Source organism: Thamnophis elegans, chromosome 5, assembly GCF_009769535.1.
Source record: "Thamnophis elegans isolate rThaEle1 chromosome 5, rThaEle1.pri, whole genome shotgun sequence".
NCBI classification, from domain to species: domain Eukaryota; kingdom Metazoa; phylum Chordata; class Lepidosauria; order Squamata; family Colubridae; genus Thamnophis; species Thamnophis elegans.
This window is the reverse complement of record NC_045545.1, coordinates 23,773,957-23,789,891: the sequence shown is the minus strand read 5'-3', so window position 1 is coordinate 23,789,891 and position 15,935 is coordinate 23,773,957. Positions and strand designations below refer to the sequence as shown.

Below are 15,935 nucleotides of genomic sequence, written 5' to 3'. Positions count from 1 at the left end.
TTCAATATGTCCAAAGGCAGTGGAGTGGTAAATGATACAAAATTTTCACATCAAAAACCAAGGGATCATGATCTTTCTCCTAGTTGGACTTTTTATCCTTGATAATACAACAGCTTACACAAAAATCTTCCTTTCATCTGGCAGGAAAGGCAGTAACCTTTATTCTCTAGTGTCAGATGACCTGTGATATATGTAAGTAACAATATACTGTAGTTCAAATACACAGCTTGGTCTGTCAATGTGCAATGCTTTTATGAGATTTCTCTGATATTCTTAGTGGAATATTAGAAGAAGAAAGAACCACAGATGAAATGGATGGAAGGATTGATGCAGTACAGTTTGAACCAGGATGCTATCTTGTTTCCTTTATCCTTGCAAAGAGTTGGACTGAAAGTGAAGTTCATATGAACTGCATTAAAAAGATCCTGTTTTGCTTCACTGGACTATTAAATTATTATGGAATTTTGGACTGCTTTAGGAAGTTTGAGATCAGTATAACTACCTCAAACCATTTATCTTGTAAACTATATTTGAATGTTTCAAGCAAGAATGAAAAGCACTATTATAGCCAGCAAAAGACCCGCATAGCCCATTATTCTATTTCTGTAAATGGCCAACAAGATATTGATGGAAAGTTCAAAGTAGGACATATTTTATATTAACCCATACCTTGTGACTCAAGGCTCACAAGCTGGATCCGGCTGCATGGTGCTTAGATCTAGACTATGAGGCCACCCTGGAAACAGCCTGCAGTGCCTCTGCCAGCAAAAATGAAGCTTGGCAAAGTGCTTGGGCCACAGATTCCCCCGATATGAGTGATGTCAAGCTGGACATGCCTACCATGGACACACCTACCCATCCCCCAAGGTCAAACATAACCTTGATGTGGTATCCATGAAATGAAGTTTGACACCCGTTATAGAAGATCTAAGGAAAAAGCCAAAATAGTAAAGATTCTGGATTTCAATATAATCCATTTCTCTAATGGAAATTAAAGTTATGTCTGGTACATAAAGTATATGTACTATCTACAGTTTACATATATATTTCCAGACGTCTGGAAACCAGCCTTAGTCAACAAATGAGCCCCACCCACCACCCATACCAATACACCACAAAACAACAATGGATACACAGCCAGCACCAATGAGCACCAATCTACCAATCATGATACAGCCACACATCCAATCAATCCACTTACTGAAATAACACCAGCACTTCACACACCCCCACCTCTTGGTTTATAGACAGATGGCAGCCCCAATCACACTTTAAGCCAAAAACACCAGCCAGATGGCGAGTGAGACCGTGCTGAAACGTTGCCAAGACAATCTCAATCTTACATGGGAAAAGACCCAAATACAAGACCAGCATATCTATACCTGTGAAAATCTATAAAACACACACATGCCCACATATGCACGCATGCACGGATGTATGTATGTGTGTGTGTATGTATGTATGTATGTATGTATGTATGTATGTATGTATGTATGTATTCCTAAACAGGCAGAAAGTGGAAACTGATATAATGAGGCAGCTCTGGGCAATCCAGGAAGAATTCCAATACTCCTAATCTAGCTACAGGCAATAACTGGTAATACATTACTGGCAATATATTGCTAGTAATATGAGAGGCTTGGAAGACATGCAGATAAGGTTTACCAAGCTATACGTTAAAGTCAGATCCAGAAAAACAAGAGCTCAGTGAATACAGTCATAGTTTTTTGGAGCACATTCTAGATTATTCAAGTGCTGGGAATTTACAGAGAGGGGGATTACATATCTGTTTCCCATTGAGGTGGAAGAAATCACTACACATTAAAAACATAGCATTTGGAGGTGAACAACATGTTACCCTGAAACACATGCTTTTAAAAGAATCCTACTGATGAGTCTTATTTTGTTTTGGTGGGGAGAATACAAAAATTCAAGTATTTTTTTTTAAATCACACTTCTACTAAAGAAAATACTTCTCTCTGGCAAATATGTTAATATACGATTATGCCTTGAAGATAGTGTCAAAGCCAAGTAAATTGGGGTAGATTGCGGAACAGGCAAATAAATGACAAGAAGATGTCCATATCAATGGTCTGGACTTACAATGTCAATAGATGAATTAACTGATGCAAAACAGATATTTTTTATGCATACTTATAAGGGTAAAGTTTTTCAGGATTTTCCAAAGTTGTATAGGGTGGGGGAGTTCTATTTTTTTTTAAAAAAAATACCATGCCTTCTTATTTTAGCTTCCCATTTTCTACCTCAAAATGCCAAATCAAAAACCTGTTCTGAGTTTTGCAATTATGATTGGAGAATATATTTTGATTGGTGTTTCTCAACTTTGGTTACTTTAAGATGTCTGGACTTCAATTCCCAGAATTCCTAAAGTATATCAAAGTAGCTGTTTTGGAACAAAAGACTCTACCAACAGAATTGAATAAAGGCTTAAAAAACTGACATACATCAGAAGATTTCAGAATCTCTATACAAAAACAATGGGTTTTTAATTATAAATTTGTATGGCATTTGCAATGTGTTTTAGATATAACTTGCATTGGCATAACTATTTCATCTCCCTACTTCATCCCACATCAATCTAAATCTCCTATAATATTCTAACAGTGTTCTGTAGTTAACGTTTGTGGCTTTAATCTGATTTAATAATTAGTCCGAAAAGGTGCTACCAGTCTCCTTCTGATTCAAGACCAAAGTGTCTTCTTAAGTAACAGTATTTCTTTTGGCAATATGCAGATGTATTACTTCATTTCTCTAAGGGCAGTATCTGCTGGCTGGGGAATTCTGGGAATTGAAGTCCTCACATCTGACAGCTGCCAAGGTTGAGAAACACCGGCCCATCATAATAACTACAATTTTTCTACTGCATTTTTCCTGAAACAATACATTAGTGGTGTGTTAATATTAAGCATAATGGAGAACTATTTGTGTTAGAGTACATAAACGCAATTATAATCTGAAATATATTAAGTGTGGGAGAAGGAATAGCCACTAAGATAACTCTAAATTTTCCTCATCTCCTCACTGTTCTAACTCCTCACTATCATAATTCCTATCATTTAAAATTGAACTGAGGTTTTTTTCCCACTCAAACTTAATATATGGCAACTCAAAACAATTTCATTACTGGAATTATCACAGATATGGACTTCAGAATTTTGCAAAAGGATGAAACAAGGAAAATATAAGTCAGTTTAAATACAGTAGTGTTTTACTTATTATCATTATCTTTATTATAAATTTAAAAAATCTTCAGAAAATTTGAATTTGTTATTAGGGAAACCTATTACAATATTTTATGTAAGTAATGTGTATTTTAAAAATAAGATTAAATCTTGTTCCTTGTACTTTTATAGTTTAATTTCTTCATACACATACACACATACACACACGTATGTATACCAGAGGTGGGTTCCGGCAGTCAGTACTGCCAGGTTGCTTGTGGGCACACCACACACGCTTGATGTATGCTGCGCACGCCTGAGCAGTACACTAAAAATTGTTCTGCGCATGTGCAGAAGCAAAAACCAAGATGGTGGTGCCTATGGCACAGCCCGGAGAACCAGTTTGTGGGTGTGGCAGTCCTGGGTCGCTGATGGTCCCAGCAACCCAAGCCACCAAACCAAACTGGGCCAAACTGGTAGGAACCCACCACTGCTGTATATGTATATAAGGATACATAACATGCACAAATAAGCATTGGCCCCAAAGGTATCTTTTTGGTAAAAACTTTTCAGTTGGGAATGAGAGGTTCTCTCACAGTCTTCATTTATTTTCAGCTTTCTGTCATGGAATGGCCACGTTTTGTGGAAATCTTGCTAAAATCTATAGAGTTCTGTTATCTTCTTATCAAGATTGAAATTAGTGAACATTTCCAATTCAAAAAGAAAGAGTGAATAGGCAGCCCAGCATGTGGAAGAAGTCTATGGATGAATGAGAAAGGCTTTCAAAATAATTTTTTTTGAGATGTGTGGCTGGGAATAATGCATGCTCATGAAATGTAAGTTATTGTAAGTTATTGTAAGAACTGCCAAGAGTTTCCTGGTACAAAAGGTCAATGACCTTCTCCAGAAGACATGTTATGGGCAAAGCCTGTAGCTAGTGTAATCTTTATACAGAATTTACGTCACATTTACTCATTTATTGACAACTGCTTTTTGTGTCTAAAATCACAATGTACTTAATGATTCTTTTTTTAAAAAAAATCATGACTTACAGTTTACTGTGACTTTTACTTTTTTCACATCTGGAACTGAGACATCATTTTCAGCACTACATTCATACTCCCCAGCTTGGTCTCTTGTAATTCCATAGATGTCCAAGTATTGTCCGTTTTCAAAGGGTTTGGCTGAAATGAAAGAAGAAAAAGATGTTGAAAATAGGAAATCTGGCGGAAAAGTAACTGGAGCTGAATGAATCTTATTCAGATATAAACAACGTGTTACACAAAAGTTCTGCTGACAGAACTATTTCTAAAATGAAAAATGAGTACATTGTACTTATTTTCTTGCGCTCAGGAAACAATCTCGCATTGTACAACTGTAATGGTATGTGGAAAAGACTTTGGGAGTCTGGGAAAGAGATATTGCCAAGGGAATGGTCAGATAAGAAACAGCAAAGCTGGAAACTGGGGAGTGGGGAGGGTAAGAGGTTCAGATGAGACCCTCCCTAGTTTTGGGCTGTAAAGAAAGCTGGGGAAAGGACTATATTTTCAGACTTGCAAGATTCAATATAACTTCACAATAAAGCACAATTAATTAATCTGGTTGTGATTCCTAACTGGTTTACACCGAGTGGCCCAGAATAATCTCATTTTAGCAGCAATGTTATAACAGTGACTAGCCAATGAAAAGTAATTACACAAGTTTTATAACAGTTTAGCATTACCTAACTTTAGCATACTACAAATAATTCTATGCCTCTCTGCTAGTTGAGTTGAACAGCCTTCTAGCTTGTAAGATGAACATTCACTAATATACCTCAGTTTATATTGACTTTTATAAAATATAAAGTTCCACTTAGACCATAAAAAATAATCTGACACATACACCAAATATGTACACTAAGTCATAGCATCAACACAATCCGATATATTGTAAGCAGTTAGATTCATAGGTGAACATTTGTCTAACAATAATATATGATTCTATCTGTTCTAATTATATGTTGAATCTTGCTCAACTTAATTCTTAATATAACTGGTTTGGAAATAAATCCTTGAAATAAAGTCCTATCTAAAATTCAGACTGCCACTGCACCCAGACATCTTCTCCAAAAACTAGCTTTGGTAACAATAATTTTCCAAAGACAAATATTATTCTGATTCAAATATGTTACATACTTAGATCCCACAGACTAGGCCTCCTCCGAATTCCATCTGCCAGCCAATGTCGGCTGGCAACTCCTCGGGGGAGGGCCTTCTCTGTGGCTGCTCCGGCCCTCTGGAACGATCTCCCCATGGAGATCCGGACCCTTACTACCCTCCTGGCCTTCTGCAAAGCAGTTAAGACCTGGCTGTTCCGGCAGGCCTGGGGCTGTTGAATCATCCAGCCCCATTCGAGGTATGGCTGTTGCAGAATTTTAAACTGTTGTTTTATTTTTATTTTTTGTATCCCCTCCCTTTTTATTGTGAGCCGCCCTGAGTCTCTCGGGAATAGGGCGGCATACAAACTCAATGAATTCAATTCAATTCAATTCATACCACAATGACTGGAGACACTCCACATGGTACCCAAAAACTCGACAACCCACTTCTTGCACAAGCTACTATTTCATTTTGAACAGATTCTAAGAGAAATGGGACTTACCATTGAATATACAAACAAATTCATAGTTTTCTACACCAATATGAAGCTGTGTTTCATTAAACTTTAAATCTGATATGATGTTCAGGGAAGAATTTAGAAGCTTCACGTGTTAAAGAGCAGAACTGGAGTTTCATGGGATCATTCTCATTCTCCTGCTTATAGACACATTCACCCAAACACATTTAGCTAGCTTCTCTTATTTCATTTTCTTATTTTTTCCTGCTCCTCCTTCCTTTCTATCCCTTTTGTTACAACTCTTCATTCCATTCCAAACTCCTGTTTTTAAGCACGTTCTAGAAGTTCTTAGATTCTCGAGCTAATCATTTGGTCATCTAATCAGCAACTATATAATTTGACCTGAAAGAAATGGAAGAACTCAATGCAGTATCAGGAAACATTCCCACTATATCTCAAGGTTAATTCCCATTGAAGGTTTCCAAATAATCACAAATAAGAAGCATTTCATGTTTCCTTTATTATTCTTTGTTATGGTTTAGCTCCCCAAGGTTTTCCACATCATAATCTCTCACAACTTATTTGAAAACCATTACTCCTTGCTCCATCACTTTATAGTTTTATTATTCTTGTTAAGAACAGTTACTCAGTCAAGGTCTAGAGAATGGTTCACTCGTTTTCTTTTCATGAATACTTTATATTTTAAGAAAATTCTGTTTTAATCATGTCTACTATGCACATGCTGTCTTGCAGCAAAAGTTTGTTGTAGTTGTAAGTTTTCCAAGTACATCTTATAAAGATATAAAATTGAGTTCATAGATAAATGACACCGAGAATATTCTTCCAATTTTTTTTAAATAAATCAAAGCAAAATAGTTAGAAATTAGGAAAAAAATGGCAATTTCAGTCTTTTAATAGTAAGCAACTTTAAGTAGTATTTTGAAACACCTGAAAAAGTCATGGCTGGACAGCACATCTATTAATTCCAGTGGGGTAGAGCTGAGAAAAACAGACACACATCTGCTGAGACCCAAATGTTCTCTCGCAGCTAATACAACTGTGTGATTCCATCCAGTAAGATAAATTTGTATAATTTGGCAGGTAACAATGGTAATTGTTAATTTTAACAATTTTAGCTTTGCTGTCTTCTGGATGTTCTCCTAGATAATTTAGATCTTTCCAAGTGAAATAATGTAGAAATGATAGTTTAATACAAACATATGCCTCAGAAAAGCAAAAGTAAAGAGAGACAAAATAGAGAGAAAACAATTAATGGAACAAAAGAAACTGCAATGGAATAGTTTTTTTCTCCCAACTCCCTTTTTGGGAAAGAAAGAATGCCTTATGAAAAGTAAACTTCAACTAAAGAGCCAGCTGTTCTTTTGATGTGATTGACTGCTGTTGTATTTAACTGTGGGGGGATTCAATGACTTTTTACGAAAATATTATTTGCTTTCAATGTGAAATGAAGCTTATGTTAGCAACCAAGTTGTCAGAAAAGCTATACTTTATTTATATTATATTGCACCAATAATTGAATATACTTTGGTGGATAGATTTTCAACAGATTCTTTCTGAAGAATTGTTAATGTCATAGTGCTGATTTTACTGAGGTAGAGAGTAAAATAAAAAAGAATGGGCATGTAAAATTTTGGGATCATTGAAGCTGAAAGGAAAATTTCACTCTTTAGCTAATCAATGTGCAATGAGAACGGACAATATTTGTCATACATGTTGACATGCTATTTAATCATTCTTACTCCTGTATCCTTTCCTTCCTGTATCCATTGTGGGATTTCTCCATCTCTCATATTTTGAGTAACTTCCAGGATTGTAATACTGGTGGCTTTAAAGTCTTGAGAAGAGCAGCATTCAACTTCAGCCAAGGTTAATATTGTTGCCACTCTAATATTAACAGTAGTAACAGGCTTCAGAGAATAGCTAGTACACCAGTACCACACAAGTAGCACAACTTTCCAATTCAATTTTTAAAAATATCACAAACAGTAATTTTATAGAAAATGTATGTGTTTTGTAGAGAAATCTGTGACTGGCAGGTTGAAGAAGAATTAGGGAAAGTGAAAGAAGACTAAATAACAAGTATCTCCAGCAATGCAATACAATACAATGCAAAAATGTTGTTAAGCTTGCTGTTTTCTTATTAGAGTTGCTATTTGTTTCTGGCATAACGTCAAATATTCTTGTGGGGCACATCTTTGAAAATGTTACAGCAATCAAGTAAAATTACATGCTGCAAAGAAAATAATATTGGGAAATAATGATCAGACTCAACAATTTTATATGCTGTGTTTCTACGATGTTGTCATCCCCTTTATCCTCTAAAATTATCAATTCTAAGTGTGGAAATCTACAAGACTTCACAGGAGACATTCAAAAGAAGATGACATCTATCAATTTGTTCTTACAATTTTCAAAGAACTAACTGGGCATGAAGCACTCAAATTTCAGTACATTGCAGAGTGTGGACTTATCCACACAGTTGCTTTTGTTACTTTCCTGCTGTCATGGAACCAGGAAAAATCTTGTTGCCCCATGCATACCCTTATCATGCATCTGTATAGCTGTATGGTGTAGCATTGTAAAGACAATGGTGGTTGATTTTCCCCACCAGAATTCTGAATGTCTCCAACCATGTGAAAAGCTGTTTCAACATAATATGGGATATATGCTGGAGCAGTGCTTGTAGATGCAAAGAGAATTTCCAGCCATTTTCCCTTTAAGGACTGCCAATCAATTGGCCTAATGGGCACTTAATGGCAACAGAGTTCTTCCCTCTTTGTTGTGATGTAATGGTCCTGCTTGGTGCAGATGTCATTGCTGCCAGAATGATCTGGGATTTTTAATCTGGGAAATATATTAAGCTGTGTAGTGTTCTTGGTTACATATGTATAATTCTTCCAAATTGATAATTGATTGTCAACATGTAAGCTTACCCAACATAGCCCAAATCTACTTTAGCCTATTTTCTATAGATCACAGCAAAGAGTTGAAGTCTTGGCTGCAATCTACTGTTCAACTGGATTTTTGTAGTTGAGATATACTTCATGAATAAACAATTGTTGAAATGATTGAATTTTGTTTGGAATCTACAAGAGAATTCCCCGAGTCTGGGTCTGAGAATGGGAATACTCATTTGCATGATATTACAGAGATATGTAAAGGTAGTGTATATTTACTTCCATAATCTGGCAAGTGGAAGACAGTCTCGTCTGTGTCAAATGTTAGTTAAATAGGGTTAGTTTCCTTCTAAATGTTAGAAGGATGCTCAAAAGGATCAACAGCCCCACCCTAAAATACTAATTGAAAAAGTAGGGTCCATAGCAAATGTGTTTATTTTATTTTTGATTTTTTATTCATCTTTTATTATTTTTATAACTAACTCAAGGAGTCATATTTAACACTCCTTCCTTGTCCTATTTTTAATTTTATTATTTATTCACGATTTTTCAACTTATTTTTTTTTCTTTCAAAAATGAATGGGAATAATGGGACTTTGTGAGTTTTAAACTTTGATATAAATGGTTAGCCGGGGTGTGTGTGTGATATTATATGTTGGTGGATAGGTTTAATGTACCCTTCAAAAGCCAATGTCCCAGCCTCTTCACAGCTAAAACATTGATAAGTGCAGAGAAAGTCAGGAAATGTAAGACTCTAACCTTGTATTTAAATCCTATAAACATTTTTCTAATGGATAAATCTGTTTCTATGTTAACTTTTCATTATGTTACATTTTAATAAAGGTTAATAAATATGTTGTAGATCCAAAAAGAAAGAAGTTATTTATCAAATAAGTGCTACATTGCTTTTTAGAAATACATTTTATGTGTTTGTCATCGTGATCATGTATCTTTGGTTCAGCCATTAAATGTACATGAAGTCTAACTCCCATATGGAAATAGTTTACATATAAATGGCTTTTCACTTGAAATCCTACCCTGGCCACAAAATGTCATCCAACTATGTTAAAAGCTCAGTTAAAACATAAAACTAATCTAAAAACAAATAGTATAAAAAAATAAACACAACAGAAGTAACCAACGCGCCTAATAAAAAGACCAACTATTTATTTGGATCAATTTAATTCTCACTTACTGCAAATGAAATATATATCAAGGTAAACAACAAAACTAAATAACCCTCCAGAGAATGGGAATTTCAGGTACTATATACAAACTCTGGTGGACTTAACCTGTGTTAGCAATGCTTCAAACTGCAATAGAATCATATAGGATAAAAATCTTGTTCTCTGCATCTCAGTGGATGAGCAAGATTAAGGTTATTTCACTATTAATGATGTAAGAGTGTCTTCCAGGATCATCCCACCATTGTTAAACAAAGCATGATGTGAGGCTTCACATCACATCAACAATGACCAGGTGATGAAAGAAAAGAGTTATAAGCACACGGGTGTCATACTGTACATGCCACATAACCTTGTCGTCATGTGATGTTTTTCCCTTTTGCGAAGCTGAACGTGACACATCCAACCCATGGGCAGCCAGTTTGATATCCCTGCTCTAGTGGAAAAAACTCTAACTATGAGAATTCTGGATCATGCCTAATAGATGTCATGTTAGTTCTTATCAGAACAAATATCAGAAGATCTTTAAAACCCCAGAATTTACAGAAAAGTAGAAACATGGCTTAAGATTGAAGTCAAGGCTCTTCACCATTTACACATGCAAGTAAACATCCACTATTGGATAGGCATAAATTGATAGATCTCATGGACTAATGTATCATTTGTCTGGAATAAATGCATACTCTAATATCTTCAACAGAGTTTAGAAAGATTTAATCCTTTCTTTAGCCAAGATCATTATTGAATAATGATTTAGTATATTCTGATTTTATTGATTTCAAGGGGGAGAAGATTGAGAGATGAGATAAGATAGATCTCTAGAAATGTAAAACAAAAGTATCTGAATGTATCTGGCAATAAAAAACAAAAATGCCACATAAAACACATGGATTGATTTAAACATAGAGGGTTATCAGATGCATTTCATTAATAAGATTATATTTTCACCAGATGTTTAGTATGTTTCCTCATCTATTCTATAATTGTTAGAAAATGTATATCAAACATCTGGTGAGCAGTAAATAGAAAAAAATAAATTTCTCCAGTGTACCAGTTTCAGTCTAAGCTTTGAGGCAAGAAGCATTTGGAGGCACGTGCCAAATTAAAGGGAACTTCAGTCACAAACATTCTATTTAACATGAGAACCAGTGGTGGGTTCCAAATTCCGTCTCAACCAGTATGGTTGGAACGGCCCCGGCGTCACCCACATGCATGTGGTGCGGGTGCACACACGCGTGGTGCGCGCATGCATTGTAGCTGCAAATGATGCTTCCGCAAGCATGCTTCCTCTGCGATGCTCCAGCTGCTTGGTGGAGCATTGCACAGGCGCTGTATGCAATGTGTGCATGCGCGGAAGCGCCAGCAGCTTTAAACCACGGTAAGGAGTTTGGGCGGGCGGCTGGGCCCTCCAGAGCATATAGCTTCTTTGTTTCTTGTGAAAGGATTTTGTTAATCTATCACCAATGGAAGAAATAACAAGTTTGGAAATATCAGAAATCCTTTAAAAGCAGTGGTAAATTTTCAATTTAGGCTCATAACAATTAGGAGCCATTATAAATTTTAGTGGCTTCATATAGCACTTATCAAGAACTTTTCCCCAGGAGCACTGTAGATCAAGTGACCACTATGTTTAATGCTTTGTTATCCTGCCCTTCAATCAAAAGGACCACATAATAGGGATATAATTGGGGGAGGGGGAAAATAACAATTATTTAACATTTTTCTTTTAAAGTATTAATAATTAATACTTATTTAATTCTCAGATTTTATTTAGATTTGAGACTTCAATGATACAGAAATTAAAAGACAACTAAACTATTTCTATTATTTATACAATTGAAAATTATGCATATTCTGAAGAGAATAATATCCTGCCAATCAGGGGTGGATTCCTCCCTGTTTGCCCCGGTTCGAAACTCATATCATTTCTAAAACTTTAGGATAAGTAAATATCAAGTTCAGTCAGGCTCAGTTTCTCTTAATCTAACATGTGAATTAACAAATTTCTACACTGGTTTGTGAACTATATTTTAACTCATCATGACAATTGATATGCATATATTATGTACTTTTTCATGCAGGATATTTTTAGTGTGTGTGTGTGTGTGTGTGTGTGTGTGTGTATTTGCATGCACACACAGAGACATTTATTAATGTACAAAAAATATACATAGTTTAATTTTTCGCCTGAAAATTTCTCAGTGATTTACAGCATACACGCTTCAGGCTTATAATATAAAGTAACCTAACACTGAAATTTAAAAAATGGCATGGAAATGGAAAATATTATTTTAATATTATTTTACTCTATTTATGTTGCTAATATAGTCAGGAAGCTTGCATAATAATTAACAGAATTGCATCTGGAAAAAAGTTATCAACAATGATCTTTAATTAAATTTTCTTATATGCACATGTATTCCACCAGTTTTCTTTAACAGAATACATTTTTCATTCACAAATAGATTTACACTCCATTTTTCCAAAGATATGCATTGTTGTTCATTTTGATAATTGCACAAAGATACAAAAAATAATAGATTTCACATTTATATATAGAATGGTGGTGAAATTTTCAATGTCCATGGGTTGCATTTTTTCCCCTTAGGTTTCTAAGAGTCATTATTAGTTTCTGAGGAAGGTTGGTTTGAGAAAAGATGGCTTTCCCAGCGGTTGTAATAGAAAGCTGGTTTCTTGGCTTTAGGAAAGGAAGGTCAACAGTTGACCTGTTTCATTTCAAGTCATATGGCAGAAAAATAATAGCTCTTGCCTGGATTTGAGGACCACCTCTATTCCATCTGAATGGAAATGTTTTGGCTTAAATTTAGGACTATTTCCCCTGATAAAATATACTGCTCAAAAAAATAAAGGGAACACTTAAACAACACAATGTAACTCCAAGTCAATCACACTTCTGTGAAATCAAACTGTCCGCTTAGGTATCAACACTGATGGACAATCAATTTCACATGCTGTTATGCAAATGGTATAGGCAACAGGTGGAAAGCATAGGCAGTTAGCAAGACATCCCCAATAAAGGAGTGGTTCTGCAGGCGGTGACCACAAACCACTTCTCAGTTCCTATGCTTTCTGGCTGATGGTTTGGTCACTTTTGAATGCTGGTGGTGCTTTCATTCTAGTGGTAGCATGAGACGGAGTTTACAACCCACACAAGTGGCTCAGGTAGTGCAGTTCATCCAGGATGGCACATCAATGCGAGCTGTGGCAAGAAGGTTTGCTGTGTCTGTCAGCGTAGTGTCCAGAGCATGAAGACGCTATCATGAGACAGGCCTGTACATCAGGGGACATGGAGGAGGCTGCAGGAGGGCAACAACCCAGCATCAGGACTGATAACTCCGCCTTTGTACAAGGAGGGACAGGAGGAGCACTGCAAAATGACCTCCAGCGGGCCACAAATGTGCATGTGGCTGATCAAACAGTCAGAAACAGACTCCATGAGGGTGGTATGAGGGCCCGACGTCCACAGGTGGGGGTTGTGCTTACAGCCCAACACCGTGCAGGATGTTTGGCATTTGCCAGAGAACACCAAGATTGGGAAATTTGCCACTGGCGCCCTGTGCTCTTCACAGATGAAAGCAGGTTCACAGAGCACATGTGACAGGCGTCACAGGGTCTGGAGATGCTGTGGAGAATGTTCTGCTGCCTGCAGCATCCTCCAGCATGACCAGTTTGGCAGTGGTCAGTAATGGTGTGGGGTGGCATTTCTTTAGGGGGCCGCACAGCCCTCCATATGCTCGCCAGAGGTAGCCTGACTGCCATTAGATACCGAGGTGAGATCCTCAGACTTCTTGTGAGACCATATGCTGGTGCGGTTGGCCCTGGGTTCCTCCTAGTGCAAGACAATGCTAGACCTCATGTGGCTGGAGTGTGTCAGCAGTTCCTGCAAGATGAAGGCATTGGTGCTATGGACTGGCCCGCCCATTCTACAGACCTGAATTCACTTGAGCACATCTGGGACATCATGTCTCGCTCCATACACAATGCCACATTGCACCGCAGACTGTCCAGGAGTTGGGGGATGCTTTAGCCCAGGTGTAGGAGGAGATCCCTCAGGAGACCATCCACCACCTCATCAGGAGCATGCCCAGACATTGTTGGGAGGTCAAACAGGGACGTGGAGGCCACACACACTACTGAGCCTCATTTTGACTTGTTTTAAGGACATTACATCAAAGTTGGATCAGCCTGTAGTGTTTTTTTCCACTTTAATTTTGAGTGTAACTCCAAATCCAGACCTCCATGGGTTGCTAAATTTGATTTCCATTGATAAATTTTGTGTGATTTTGTTGTCAGCACATTCAACTATGTAATGAACAAAGTATTTAATAAAAATATTTCATTCATTCAGATCTAGGATGTCTTATTTTTGTGTTCTATTTAATTTTTCCTCTTTATCTAGATTCTACAGTTACAGTGAGCTGCTGAAGGAAGGGAAATTTGACTAAGCCATTGTTGTCACAAAAGGGTTTGCTGGGGCAGTCTTGCCTCAAATTTATTTAACAACTTTTTTGGACTGTTCATTTAAGCAAATCTAAGATAAAGGTTTTTTTTTTTAAAAAAAATGTGCAAATAGTTCTTTAGGAGATAGCTCATATATCTATCCTAAAACATTTTGCTGTCCATAGAACTTCAGCCACTCAGTCTTTCACTAAAGACAGTTTATTCCAGTCACTTTATAGCTATTTAAAACAAAACACTTTAGTATTATCTCAGTATTTACTTGGTGTCCCACTACAGATCTGAGGATTAAGTCAAGCCACCAAAAAAGTTCTATTTTTTATATTTAAGAATATTTAATATTTGATTCTTGGTAGATTTACACATGTGCTATCTCTCATAGGTTAGCTTTCCTCACATTGAAGGTAGAACTTGATTTATAGCTCTTAGTTGTTAGTTGAAGGTTATTTATGCATATTCCTGATGAAAAGCCTTTGGTTGACTCCAGGGTATTGCCAGGGCTATCCTTGCCTATCGTACAAGGATGCTGATTTCCCATATGCATATTAGAAATATGTATATTGAGGATATTCATATTTGGTCATTTCTAAGATAGACAGATAGTGCTAGCAGGAGATAGTTGAGGGGGGCAAGGATAGTTGATGCGCAAAATATATTGCAAAGCCTCTCAACTATCAAACGACAACCCGGCCTTCACGAGGTGCCCCCTGTTCCCACCAACCGGGCTCTGTCGACCCTTGGGACTGGCGTCCCCTTGGGTATATCCAGCCGAAACAGCTTCCATGGATCGCCGTATCCATTCCTTTTTAGGGCTAAACAATATCGGTTGCCTCAATGTGCAAACATTGCTGAAGCAGGCCCTTCTCGCTAAAAGTATTTACGATCATATAATAGCGACTGGCTGCACCACCTGACAACCCTAGCCCAGGACCGAAAACAATGGCGTCAAATTTCCATGGAAGTCGCCTATACCCATGATGGGTGAAGAGGCGTCAAGTCAAGTCAAGCAGGAGATGCAACTTTATCATGTAGCGCATTTAAGATATTTTGCTCATATCCTTGATCCATTCTATGGAAGATGTATGGCTTGGTATATATCTTTTCTACTGGCTGATAATAACCAGAAATATGACTCTTGATACTGCCATATTATTTTGTTTAATTATATGAATTTATAAAAGGAAGTTCCACAATTACCATATTTTTGGACTATAAGACGCACTGGAGTATAAGATGCACCATAATATTGAAGAGGTAAATTTTTTTAAAAAAGTTTTTGTATTCTGCAGGCCTCCCAAACCCTCTGCACACCTAATTTTTGAAAAAAATTGCAGAGCTTTGAGAAGCTCTTAGAGTGCTCCTGGGGGGCTGGGGGAGCCAAAAAGGAGCAAAAATGGTCCCGTTTTTGCAAAAACAGTCCATTTTTTTAAAAAAGGGGGGGCATGCAGAGCTTTGGGAGGCTTGTAGAATGGTCCTAGGGGCTGGCCCATTTTTTTGCTTGTTTTTGCCCTCCTCAGCCCTCAGGAGCATTTTGCAAACCTCCCAAACCCCCTGCATGTCCATTTTTGCAAAGG

The 15,935-nt window shown here is 37.0% G+C and overlaps 1 protein-coding gene across 2 annotated transcripts in view; it reads right to left on the bottom strand.

Annotated features, from left to right (window-relative positions):
* The window catches only part of NEGR1 (neuronal growth regulator 1), a 547,611-nt gene that overhangs the window by 145,626 nt on the left and 386,050 nt on the right, over positions 1-15,935 (bottom strand). For both annotated transcript variants that reach the window (XM_032218388.1, XM_032218389.1), the window contains exon 4: positions 4,235-4,366. In XM_032218388.1, the coding sequence (XP_032074279.1) occupies positions 4,235-4,366 (132 nt within the window). The remainder of the gene's footprint in view (positions 1-4,234; positions 4,367-15,935) is intronic.